Source organism: Polypterus senegalus, chromosome 4 (genome assembly GCF_016835505.1).
Source record: "Polypterus senegalus isolate Bchr_013 chromosome 4, ASM1683550v1, whole genome shotgun sequence".
NCBI lineage: Eukaryota > Metazoa > Chordata > Cladistia > Polypteriformes > Polypteridae > Polypterus > Polypterus senegalus.
The window spans coordinates 189,142,111-189,155,854 of record NC_053157.1 but is presented as its reverse complement, the minus strand read 5'-3'; the positions used below and the strand labels follow the sequence as shown (position 1 = coordinate 189,155,854).

Below are 13,744 nucleotides of genomic sequence, written 5' to 3'. Positions count from 1 at the left end.
GTTCATCATTTCATTCAACTCACTCCAAAAATTTTCTTTCTCAAACATGGCACATTATGTACATGATAAGATAAATTGTACATTTGTGACAAAACATAAAACAAAAAAAAAAATGACATTGATGCACCACACACTACATATTGCATGCATGCCACACACTACATATTGCATGCATTTTTTATAACTCTCTCTTTGCAGCATCCTTGGTGTTTGTGTTATGTAACATACTTTCTTAACACAATTCTCATAACAACATATAATAAATATTACCCTTCACTGTCAAGCAAACTATTTGCAGATAATTAAGCATTCAAAGCTCATATTTGTGCTCTATTATGTGAATTTCCCCTTGGGATTAATAAAGTATCTATCTATCTATCTATCTATCTATCTATCTATCTATCTAAAGCTATAGCTAAAGCTGAAGCTAAATGTATTTGCTTCAAGGTAGGCTTTAAATTTAAAAACTTGCTTGGTTGCCAGATGAAAGCAGTATATATGCTTTACTATAATATTTCCAAGTACACTTTCATTCTACAAAAAATTATTTTTCTTAATAACAATTATGATCCAAGTGTGTTAAAAACACTTTTTTGTTTTGATTATTTTTTCTTGAATATTTGCATATAATGGTTTGTAAAATGTCACTTAAAGGCTATTTAGATGTTACATCACAATGCGTAGAATACAAGTCAAAGGAGGTTTTCAGGTCAGGGTTGGGGAGCATGCACTGGTACAGCACGTTGCCGCTTCCACCTCATGATGAAACACCTTGGGATTCCAATTGCCAACCACCTAGTCAGGCACATGGTCCAGTCCTACCCTCCAGAAATAACCCTCTATGTGCCATACCCAGGTGTTATGTGGGAACCCCTTGGCCTGGTTTAGCCACTCGGGTCCTCAACAATGAGGATCCTGCGAGTCGGATCACCCTTAGGGAATCATGTCTCATGGCTGTAGTGCTGTACCTGATGCTCCCTCACAATGCAGGTAATGTGCCTCATTCGGGACTCCTTGAGCAACCACTCATTTGACACAAAGTCAAACCAGTGGTACCCAAGGATTCGCTGAAGAGACACAGTACCATAGGAGTCCAGTCTTTGTCACAGGTCACTTGATAGCTTACGTGTTTTTTGCAAACAAATAGCAAAACAGGAAGCACCAGAACTCCAAGGACTTAGGACCTTTGTCCTTTTGCAGTGATATCCAGAGCATCCCTTTCCAGCAATCTTATGACCCCCCTCCTCCCATGCTCTCCCAATCCAACAATAATGTTGCTGCTGAACTAAGTAAACCTCTCAATGAAGTTGTCATTCACTCCACAGACAGACACATTGCTGAAGGCTGTGCCCAACAGGTCATTAAAGGCCTGGATTCCTGTTTTTATCCAGGACACTCACAAACCTAGACACTCAGACTACCCTCACATTCTTTCAAAAGCCCAGATCATAGCCACCATTGACCCCGTGAAGATCACAGCAACGTCAGCAAAGTCAAGATCAGTGAACCTCTCTTCACCAACAGATGCCACACAACGTCTGGACCCCACAATGCTACCCAACACTCAGTTCATGCAAGCACTGCGCAGGATAGGAGCATAGACACACCCCAGACGAATCCCATAATCAACTGGAATAAACACAGAGGTTCTGCCTCCACTCTGCAAGCACTCATAGTACCAATGTACAGGTCAGCCAGGACATCCAGCAACTTCAGGGGTATCCTACAAAGTCTCAGGACGTCCCGCAGGGCAGCTCATCAACTGAGTCAAACACTTTACAAAAATCGAGAAAGGCTGCAAAGAAACTCTGCCAATATTCACATTTGTGCTTGATGAGAATCTTCGGTGCCAGGATGTGGTTGATGGTAGACTTCTTAGGCATAAAACCAGGCTGCTCCTGTTGCTTGTAGGTGAGCAAGTTTTTACAGATCCTACAGAGGCTGACCCTAACAAGGACCTTACCAGGCACCGAGAGTAGTGTTATCCCCATCTAGTTGCCTCAATTCAAGCGATCACTCTTCCCTTTCCAGATAAGGAAAACAAGTGCTGTTTTCCAGTCAGTTGGGATGATGCCCATCTCCCAGATGAATGCAAAGATTGCTTGCAATGCCAGTAAGACAGCCTTTCCACCAGCCTGGAGAAGTTCACCCCGGATACCACAGATCCCTGCAGCCATCCCTACCATCAACTGATTCACCATCTGTGCAATCTCAGTGAGACTAGGTGGTTCACACCTAATTGGAGGATTAAGAACTGTGGACCCAGAGATGCCCAACGTCCTAGCCAGAGGATCAGGTTTGAACAGCTGCTCAAAGTAGCGAACCCAACAGGTCACAACTATAATGTCATCCTTAAGGACCATTCCATCAGCGACCCTGACTGCGACACTCTGAGGAACAGATTCGGATGCATGTAATGTTTTGACTCTTCTGTAACCCGGACATGGGTCACTAGACCACAGATGGTGTGTCACTTGTTCACAGATTCCTCTAACAAACTTCTCCTTATCTGCCCTCAAAGCCCTCACACAGCCATCCTTCTCAGTTCCCAGTACAGACCGCAGCTGTCATTGTGTCGTGCTGTGCAACTCCCCTCGATGATATCCAGGGTGTTTTGCAAGATGAAATATCACCATCTTGGAACATGACGCACGGCTAAAGGAAGTAATAGAAAAATTAAATAACACACTACTGAGACCTCATCTGGAATGCCATGTGTAGACTTGGTCTCCATAGTACAGAAAAAACATAACCGAATTGGAGAAAGTCCAGAGAAGATAAACTAGGCTAATTCCAGGAATAAGAGGTATGAGCTAAGAGGACTGAAGGAGTTAAACTTTTTCATCTTAAGAAGACAGAAATCAAGAGGTAGCATGATCAAAATGTTTAACAGTATGAATGAAATTAGTACATTAGATAAGAGTTATTATTTTAAATTAAGTTCTTCAACAAGAGCATAGAACACAGTTGGAAAACTTAACAGCAGATTTCACCCAATTATTAGAACATTTTTCTTCATACAGAGAACCAGACATATGAAATACATTATCAAGCAGTATGGTGGAGACCAAGATTTTAGGGACGTTCAAAATTCAACTTGATGTAATTTTGAACAATCTAGGCAAATAAGATGGACAAGTTTGTTGGGCTGAATGGCGTGTTCACGTCAGGAGGATGCAGTGAACCTGGTTAAGAACATATGCTCCAAGAAATTGAGCATGTCTATGCCAAATAAATAACATTCGACGTTTTGAAGAAATCATTTTATGACACGATTTACCTTTATTTATTTACTTACTTCCTAAAGCCTAAAGTCTCAAGTAGTGTGCAGAGGGCATGCTCAAAAAATACATGTGTAATGACACGAAAAGTGCCTGCTGACACTTTAGTATGCAAGCAATGGTATGTGCATTCTGTCTGGCGATGTAGAAGGGAGCTGAGTTTACCTCTGTTACAGAGCGTCTATGTGAAAACTGCAGTGTCAGATGCGGGGGTAGGGTGTGTTTGGGCTTGTGAACGCGGCTGAGATAATAAAACTGACAAAAAAAAACAAAACAAAGCTAACCTTTAAAAGTATCATAAATTACACCGGCTGTTACAGACTGAAATCAAACGTATGTTTTTATTCTAAAATAGTAAGACTCAGAGCAGTTTACTTTTCAAAAAGGAGTGGGGCAGGATCGAACTCGGGACCTTCTGATTCACAGTCGACTGCATGGATTCTATTTACGACACGGAGGCAGTCATAATAAACAGCTGTCAATGTCACATGTTAAGGCGGCTTTTTGTTTCGGCAGTTATATTTTTGAATAAAACCGCAATTGTTGTGTTAGATTTGTACCTTCTGTGAAAATATTTCTTTGATATTTGGACTTCAGGCTTCATACATTATATAGTTTATGCCTACATTTTTTTATCTACTAGTAGAATATAAAAAACATTTCTATTTTAACAATGTGTTTACACAGATTACTGTAGAAACGGAACAGACATGAAATGCGTGTGTTCCAAACAACAATCTATTATTTCCACTCTAAAACTCCACTTCACTCCCAGAAAATCAATCAAGGCAAGAGCTAGGAGAAGTTTGTGCCCGCTCTAAGTCAGTGGGGGGATTGAATAGCCGGCTGCTTGCAGCCTGATTTTTATCAGCACATTTAGATGACAAAAGACGCTAGTGGAGAGCTGTGAACGATTTTAAGAAGCGATTTAAGCTGGGACGGATTTACGAGTTTTTTTGTAGGCTCTGGTAATTCTATTGTTAATATGCAAAACTGAACACTAACAGTATAAGGACTACCCAGTTGCAGAATTTGAAAGTCAGCAGACTATACATAGTGACTTAAGTTTAAAATAAAAAAAAATAAAATCTCTAGTTAGACACATAGCATTTCTCAAAACCGTATCTTTATTAGAGATGGCATTACACAAATAACATTATTTATCAAAGCAAAGAAAACGTACATGCCACTCCTCCAATAATATAAACTGCATACAATCATATAAATTAGCAATACATTTAAATATCTAAGGCCTATAGGCTTCAATATTCACCGTTTATGTACATTTCTTAGTTTTAAATTTTAAAGAAGTCCTGAAAGGAAAACAAATGTGACCATATTTCACAGCTTGATCTGTCACCAGAAAATACAAATCAGTTATGCAAATTCTGCAGTAGTAGTAGTTGTTCTCTGTTATATAATTTCATTATTAATATGTACACTTGAAAAGTAAAACATTCCACAATACATCCTCAAAAGATGACTTAGTTTTTATCAATATGATGATACACTTACAATGCAAGAAGAAAGTTATTTGTTTCCACTGAGTTAAAAAAAAAAAAACTAAAACAAAAGAATATTGTTTACATACAAATAATTGTCTTTGATAGTGAATGCTGGTGTATTAACTTGACCAAAATATGCAGATCAAGTTTAAAAGCCCTATCCTCACTAATACCTTTTAACTATCTTTTGCACTGTGTCCCTGTTAAGTATTGGCAGCCACTCACATGGATATTACAGGCTTCAGCTCTAGAAACCAGATCGTCATTTGAAAATAAATCCACATTAATGTCCACAGAGTAAAGTTTCAAAAATATATTTGCTTTGCATCTCCTGGAATCTGCTCCATTGGACAATATGGGCACTTCAACCTACAATAAAATATTTATACAAATGTTAATAAAAAGATTTTCAGCATGCTTTTTAAATAAAATTTACTGTGACTACTGTTGCAATTCATAAATCAATCAATATACAAATGTCCCCACCCAGCATTTTAATATATTTCCACAGTCAAAAATAAACACACTGTGCACAGTATTATACAAATGAGAACTACAATTTGAGTACAGTAAGTACTTAACTATTTAAACTCCTGCTGAAATCTACCAAGCTACTCCAAAACAGCCTGCAATGTTTTAGCATATTGACACAATCAAATGTTAGTTAGGATTGCTGATGCTAGCTGTAATAGTTTCCACATTTCTGAAATGGCTGTTCAGCTCTTTCTTTTATGGTTTTGTTTGATATACAGAAAGTGGTGTGAAACAGAAAAGACACCCAGTAAGAGGCACGTTTATAAGGAAAAATACCTGAATAAGAGAGACCAGAGGAGAATGGAACAGAAATACCACAAACACTTAAATAACAGCGCTTTATATCAAAATTGTGCAGAGCACAGTTTCTGATTGCAAAGTACTGAAAATATTGAAGCAGACAGAGTAAAGTTTCAAAAGACCATGTTGACTTCCACCCCTGTCAACTAAGAACAGACAGATGAGGCTATAGTAGAAATGTGATCAGCAAAATTGAACAACTGAATACTGGAAACATGTCACCTGTTCTGACAAATCCCAATTTCTGCTCTGGCATGCAGATGGTAGGCTCAAGACTTGGCCTCAACCGCATGAATATGTGGATAAATCCATCCTTGTGGTAATGGTGTAGACTGGGGGTGGTAGTGGAATGGTGTGGAGAAGGTATTCTTTGAAGACCTAAGGCATCCTAATACCAACTGAGTATCATCTGAATGCTATATTGTACCTAAGCATTATTCCTGACTATTTATAACTACAATCTAGACTTTTGAGCATACTTGTAGCATGGCAATACACCGAGTCACAATCCAAAAACTACCTCAAAGTGGATCCATGAACGCAACAGTGACTTTGATTTAATTCAATGATCTATACAGTCCACAGACCTCAATTAAATACAGCACCTTTGTGATGAAGTGAAACTGGTGGTTCACCGCATTAATTAATGCCAGAAAACCTGCAGGAACTGAATAAAGTTATCAAGTCTGAATCAATTAAATTCCTTAAGGGAAGAAATAAACTGAAAGAACTACATTGATTGATTTCTTCATGATATAATAAATAATTCTAACAAATTAAAAATAGAAGGAAAATACTATTTTTCAGATTTGAGTATTTAGCAATTAGTAGACTTTTATGACCTAATTGTATTTTTCAATGCCAAAAATAAAACTTTATGTTAATGCATTATGACTTTTTATCATATCATGGCCCAACTTATACAGTCATCTTTTTTTTTTTTTTTATTTCAATTAGAATGATGCTTGCCCCCAGCAGGCTTTCTTGTATTCTACAGCAGGGGTAGACAATGCCGGTTCTGGAGCGCTGCAGGTTTTTGTTCCAAACCAATTTCTTAATGAGAATTCAATTATTGCTGATGAAGTACTTCTTGCTCAAGTGACATTTTTCTGCTTCATTTTAGTGGTTCCCCACCCTTAATTTCTTATTTCAGTCTTAAACAGCTGCATTCACTGTTTTTAATGGCTCCTTATTAGCAATAAGATGTGAATGATAAAGGAGCCTGCAGTTCTCCATCTAACTTGTTTCCATTTACACCTGTGTGAATTCATTATACACTATGTGGTTTAATACAACACTTAAAGAGAAAAATTTGACTGAAAATTATCCTTTTTAGGCTTCAAATCATTTGGGTGATTTCTGTGAAAATTAACAAAATCTAGAATATAAGAACATTACATTGCACATTAACAACTCATAAAATTAAATAAGGTCCGAGATTGGCAAGGACTGGTTTATAATTAAGCACATGGGTTGGAACAAAAACCTGCAGCCACTGTGACCCTCCAGGACTGACATTGCTTACCCCAGCTCTACAGTGACAGGTGTTTTACAAAACCTTAAGAAAATAAAGCTGTTGTATTTTGTAATGTTACTTATTAATCTCCAATTATTTCCATATTTGAATGAAGCATTTTTATTTTCCCCCCCACAATTTGCTCTTACAATTTCTTTCTGAAGGTTACGGTCTTTTTTTTATATATAAACCAACCAAAAAGAATTGCTTCTTTCATCACACAAAGAAAACTTTAACAATGGTACCATCCTTTTCTCAGATTTCTGACTGAAATTCACATTTGAATAATTTGGTCAGATTATAAAAAAATACAACAGTACAAATTACTTGCCAGATGCCGAAATAGTTATTAACTTACTTGCTTCCATTAATCATTTTATTTAATGCGTCCCTTGAAATAATGTGTCCACACACCAGCTTCATTGGAGGGTTGTTGTCGGTTGTCTGTTGTCGAAGTATAGGGCAAGCAAATACAGAATGATACCAGCATTTTTTGCCTAGATCAACTTCAATCTGTAATTTAAAATGAAAATTATAAAACAGCTAATAATCATAACACTTGCTACCAGATCACATTGTTTCTCTTTTACAAATTTCTATATAAGGTAAAAAAAACATATCACCCACACAATAAAATAAGAAGAAATTTGATGACACAAAGCAATTCGTCTCAATATGGCACATCAATATCTGCTCCCCTACCTTAGTGAAATATCCACTAAAGTTCTAAAGATCCCCTAGTTACTTCTGCCTACCACAGTACTTTGTAAGGTATTCCATATGTCTAATGTTCCATGCATGAAAAAAAAAAAAAAATTCTAATATTTGTGTGAAATTTACTCTTATACAATTTCTATCTACACCTCGTGTTTTAGGAGACCATATTCCAATAATGACCCAATCACAGGTTTCAGGATTCTCACAACTTTGAGTAAAGAAGGAATTTCTGGCTTCAGTTCTAAATGCACTTTCCCTTAATTTCCATAGGTGTCCTTCAGTATGTGATTCACCTTTAAGATGAAAGAATTCTGTTGGATCTATTTTATCAACACCTTTGAGGATTTGAAATACCTGGATTAGGTCCTCATGCATGCTCTTCTGCTTGAGACTAACCAGGTTTAATTACCTGAGCCTCTCGAAGTAGGACATGTATTTAAGTCCACTTGGATGTTCTCCTCTGCACAGCTTCAAGTACTGCTGTGTCTTTCTTGTAGGGTGGTGACCAGAACTGCACACAGTAGCCCAGGTGCACATTACCCCTGTACATAGTACTCCAGTGAATTATATAGTCTGAGCAGAACAACCTTTCATTTATATTCAACAGTTTTTACAATATAACCTTGCTGAAAGAAATTATTTTACAACAAGTTTGTAACCACTGAACAAATTTTCTTCATTATTTTAGACATGTGTCTGCTCTACATGAACATTTTTAGCTTAAGCAAACTTTTATAATAGCACCTTCCCCAAAGCTCTAAGATTAGTCTAGTTGGTTCTTCTCTGGACTGCTGCTATATCTTTTTTTGTAATTTAAAGACCAGAGTTGGACAAAATATTCCAGATGAGGCTTCAACAATCTATAGCATTGCTTAAGAATAACTTTGCTTGACTTGTACTATTGTACTGTTATATCCTACAAGCCCTTCTTAATTGTTTCTGTATACTATCCAGATAAATACTGGAACAAATGCACTAGGATTCTTAAAGTGGACTTTCAAGTTTCAGAACTTCCCACACTGTGCTAGTAATTCTAACATATTTACTTCCTATATGTAATATCTTACATTTATTTACATTAAATTTCCTCTGATGCATACCTGCCTAGCCTATCTGTAATTACTCTCCTAAATCTAACATACGGTAAATATTGAAAGGAACCTTGCATTTTGCACAAGATTCCTCCGTAACTGTATTTCAGATCTTCTAATATTCTTTTGAATTGTTCCTCTCTCATGCTTATAAGCCATACATGTAATGCCAGAGTCATCTGTCTAATATGTGTTATATAGCTTACATTTTCTTCCTTGTAGAGTACTGTATCTGATGATCTCTCTTTTTACAAAATACATTACAAATATGTAATTAAATGTGTTTGAAATGTTCTTCCATTCCTCTAATACCATAACTCATATATTTATGTTCTGGACTTTATTCTAACACAGTGTCACAGAAGATACCACAGGGTGAGTTCTGGTTAAACTTTCTGAAGTTTCCAGAGACTTCCCTCCATCTATATGTATTTACCAAAAAGAACTTTGATAACACAACTTTGCGTATTGCTAAATAAAATGTAGTATAAAATAATCAACAAAATTTGCTATCATTAGCATAGAGACATACATCATGAAAATATTCAGAGTGCATATACAAGATGGAGAAATCTCTGAAGGGGTGTATTTTGCTCTCAATTTAAACTCAACACTTTAATAAAACTATACCTCAAATAAGGCTGATAGTACCACGATATCCAGTAGGTTGTTTTAACTTTTAAGTCAAATTTATGATAATTTATTTAACTTTAACATTTACAATGTGAAGCTGAATTGGATAAAGTGCATTACAAAACAGATGGATTGAGTCTTAAATTGAACAAGCTTGAAGAGGGTTACACATGGACACACAGGCCAAGGTCAATAATAATTTTTGGCGTGGACAAAGAACAAGGTCAACTGAAAAAATCTAAGGTTAAAATTAATTTATTTTATTGGACTACAAAAACTAAAATTTAAAGTGTGATAAATCGCAGGCCAAAGATAAATCACCGAACAGTTTTTACACATTTCTTTTAAAGAACAAAAAATCAAGGATTAGAGATTATGTGGGATGCAGCCATTGTTTCATACTTGGAACTCAGGAATGAGTGTTTTAGTTAAATGAAAAATGTTCTGCGGAGTGTTTTAGGAGACCGTATTCCAATGATGACCCAATCACAAGTTATGCGAATACTGCATGCTTTCTCTAAATTCTAAGATTTCAGTTTTAGACAGCATATTCCAAGAGAATGCATATTAGGCTGACTGAGGACTTTAAAATGGTCATTAATGAGTGCATGTAGATGTATGCTTGATTGTGCTCTGTCTGTATCTGATGTGACCTTGAACTGGAAAAATAGGTTAAAATTGATGAATAGATTAACTTTCTACAACTAAAGCTATGTATCTTCAAGTTTGGAATAAAACAGAGTCTATATCAGGAGATAACCATTAGGTAGGACTGATGTCTAGATGAGACACCATCCTCCTCCAGATAACCCTAATGGCTCTTTAGGCAAAGCCCTATAACAAATAACCAAATATCTATGTCATTATACGCTTACAAAAACAAATTCCTTTACTTGTAAAGTTTACTAAAACCTATGTGAATCTGCAAGCAAAAAATAAATCTGCTACTTACAGGCAACTCATCCTTCTGGTTCCAAACACCTGTGCACTGTTGTTGCTCAATGACAGCTTTAATATTAATGAGGGCTGGCAGTGCCACACAACCAGCTGAAAAACTGAAAAGAAACATATCATTTAGTTCAAGAAATATTTTCATTGGCAGACTAAACATTACAATATTTTGTGTTTTCCATTAACATTAATTGATCATCAGATAAAGGTGAATAGCTAGAAAATAGCACTCAATAATGAACCTTCTCATATAAATGATTTGATTTTATTTTACATAAAATAAATCAAAATATTTCATACAAGAGGAAAAAATACGACCCACCTAACACTGAGAGGAGATTCCACAGAAAGACCAAGGAGTGCACAAGCATCCCTTGTAAAGATGTCACAAATGTCTGCCCACTGGTTAGAGTCAAGCAAGTGAACATAAGGAGAGTTTTCTATGCCTTGACGCAAATACACTAAGCTTCCCATTAATACCTGGATATCTGGAAATATTAAGGAAGAAAAATATTAATTAACGGGTTCCCATCCACAAAGCCACAGCCGGTTAGGCAGACTTGTGATTTCATTCTTCTGCTGTGCAAATAACTCTAAAAACAAACTATTATTAAGTATTTGCCTGCCATACAAACACTGCACAATAAACCAATGCAGACTCATTTTATTCTCACATGATTTTCCCCATGGTATGTTAAGAGTCATCACAGAAAGAGGGTGAAAAAATCCAACACCAATCACTGTACTTGCACTGAGTTGCCCAAGTAACAGTGGCACATTCTAGAGATGAAAGAAGTATGTCAGAGAAACAACTAAGAAGCATGCAAGAACTAATAAGAAATAGATCGCCTTTAAATGTCCTAAGTGCACTATTGTTCAAAAGCTTTACAGCACCTGAGATTTTTCAGCTTTTATGTCTTTATGTTTCATGAAACCAAGGCAAAGAACAAATAAACAATGACAAATAAAATAAGTCAAGGACTCATTAAGTGTACAAACTTTTATTTACATTTTTTTATTATTAAAGTAGCCAACATTTGCTGATGCAACAGCCAAATTGTGGTAACCATTTTGAATCAGAATGTCAGTCACTCTCTGACATGCAAGTCACCATGTCTGCTTCCATCAAAAGAACCCCAGACCATCACACTTCATCCTCCAAGTTTGATAGCTGGTGTCACACATTGAGGAACCACCCTTTCACCAACTCAACAGAGTACAACCATCCTGCGCGATAAACAGAAGATTTCAAATTTTGATTCATCACTTTCTTCCAGTCTGCAATAGTCCACAGACAGTTTTTCAAGGCCCTATTTTATCCTGTGCTTGAAGCTGTTGTATGATGAGGCACCTACCACACAATCTGGTGACTCCCAGAAACTTGTCTTTGGTTGGGTTGTGGCTTTGGGTCTGCTCAGAGTTTCTTCCAGTTTCCAATTGAATTTGGATAATGTAGGACACTATACTCACTGCTACTTTGATTTCTTTTTGCAGTTTCTCTAAATGAAAGGCCTACACTGCTCTGTCTCATTTCATTTGTTAACTGCCGTTTTCTTGCTATATCATTAGAATTCACAACTTTCTACAGTAAAATATGGTCCAAGTAGTACTTCACAGGGAGTAGTAACACAGTCTGTTACAACTCTGCTTTAAGGCCGACAGATGGTTTTCAGTAATCAACATAAGTTAGGACACCTGTGCAAATTGTTTCCTTCAACTTGCAAGGCTTAATTTACTTTAATGGCTGCAGAACATCTGTAAGTAGTAGCCTATTAGCTGTTGCCTGAAGAAGGCCCATTTGTAATATTCTGAAATTTCCTTTTTCAGTTTTTCCTAACGTAAACTTTAAATTTATATCTCTGGCAGTTTACTGTTTATCTTTCTCTCCATTTTAGGTCATTCATTGCTAATTACATTTGAACAAAAACTGGAAAAATTAAGGTGTTATAAAACATTTGACTGGTAGTGTATAAATTGTATAAACTACCAATTCTTTACACTATGTTAATCAATTTGGCAGAAGTTAACAATTCAAATTAAAATAATTACTTTTTAGAGAAATTCATAACCAAGAATGTTTACACTGAGCCTGACAAGGCCCAAGGCAGAGAATGGCAGCAACTGGTCCAGCAGAAGTGAAAGCCAAGGATGAGTCAAGCAAGTACTATAGACTAGAGAGGAACAAACTCTTGATCATAACGTATTGTGGACCAAGCTTTAGGAAGCTAAGCCTATTCGCATCAAGTTCCTAGCAGAGTCCTCCCCAGTCAATCTAAAGTTTTATGTTGGGGTGTAAAATAGAGGACAGGACTTTCACTCCCCTGTGTGTTAAGAAAGAGACCCAGAAGCATGTTCTCAGCTGATTCTCTATTGGTCTGGGATGAGAGTGCTGCCACTGGCACCATGAGCAGGTGCTGAAGAAAATCTCCATCTCCACCTCCTAAAACAGAAATCACCACCTACTTTTGACCATGTATAAGCCTAATCAGGGCAGGGGAGAATCCATAACCGTGGTTAAAGGTAACAGACCTCTGAAGAAAAAGCTGTAAGGCTGGCTATCAAGAGCCAACCTTGGCAGGCAGATGAAATTTCTAGCATCTACCACTTATACTATAGCCAGTGATGATCCTGCTGCAATAAGCTAATAAACCTAAAACAAAATCAAAAACACACATTTTTACATCAAAGTATTGTATGGCAGCATTTCCTTCTTCTTCTATCAACAACGTGTAGAGCAGCTTTCTATTATTTTGTAGCATAACTACACTATTCCAAAAAAAAAGCACAATTTACCTTAAATATAAACAATTAGTTATGGTAAAATTGAATTTTAAAGTACTAAACACATTTTTGAAAAAGGTTACATTAATAATACCATTAACGCATTTCAAATGTTTTTTATTCAAATTATACACTTACCTTTCTGGTGGTTTAAAGCAAAGGGCTGAAAGTTTTTGGCATACTGAAGTGCTTCTTTTTGGTTAGCAGTACCTCCCATTAACAGGCTAATGAAATACAATCTGTGCAGCTTAAACTCTAGTGAGCTGTTCTGTGCCATTAACATTTCTCTGTTTGTGATTGCCCATCTGAAAGAAATATTTGATAAAATTTATCAGAAAATCTTTAAAATGCCAACTTTTCAAAGAAAAATAATTATTGTTTAAAGCCACATTAAAGACGTTAACTTACATCATTTGTGACAGAAATTAAACAACA

The 13,744-nt window shown here is 36.4% G+C and overlaps 1 protein-coding gene across 1 annotated transcript in view; it reads right to left on the bottom strand.

The window, feature by feature from the left end:
• Nucleotides 1-4,387: 4,387 nt before the first annotated feature.
• LOC120527882 (E3 ubiquitin-protein ligase RMND5A) overlaps nucleotides 4,388-13,744 on the bottom strand; it is a 70,403-nt gene continuing 61,046 nt past the window's right edge. The window contains exons 5-9 of the mRNA XM_039751802.1: nucleotides 13,448-13,614; nucleotides 10,851-11,016; nucleotides 10,530-10,632; nucleotides 7,495-7,649; nucleotides 4,388-5,155 (exon numbers count right to left, since the gene is read on the bottom strand). Coding sequence (XP_039607736.1) covers nucleotides 5,092-5,155; nucleotides 7,495-7,649; nucleotides 10,530-10,632; nucleotides 10,851-11,016; nucleotides 13,448-13,614 — 655 coding nt within the window. The 3' untranslated portion in view covers nucleotides 4,388-5,091. The remainder of the gene's footprint in view (nucleotides 5,156-7,494; nucleotides 7,650-10,529; nucleotides 10,633-10,850; nucleotides 11,017-13,447; nucleotides 13,615-13,744) is intronic.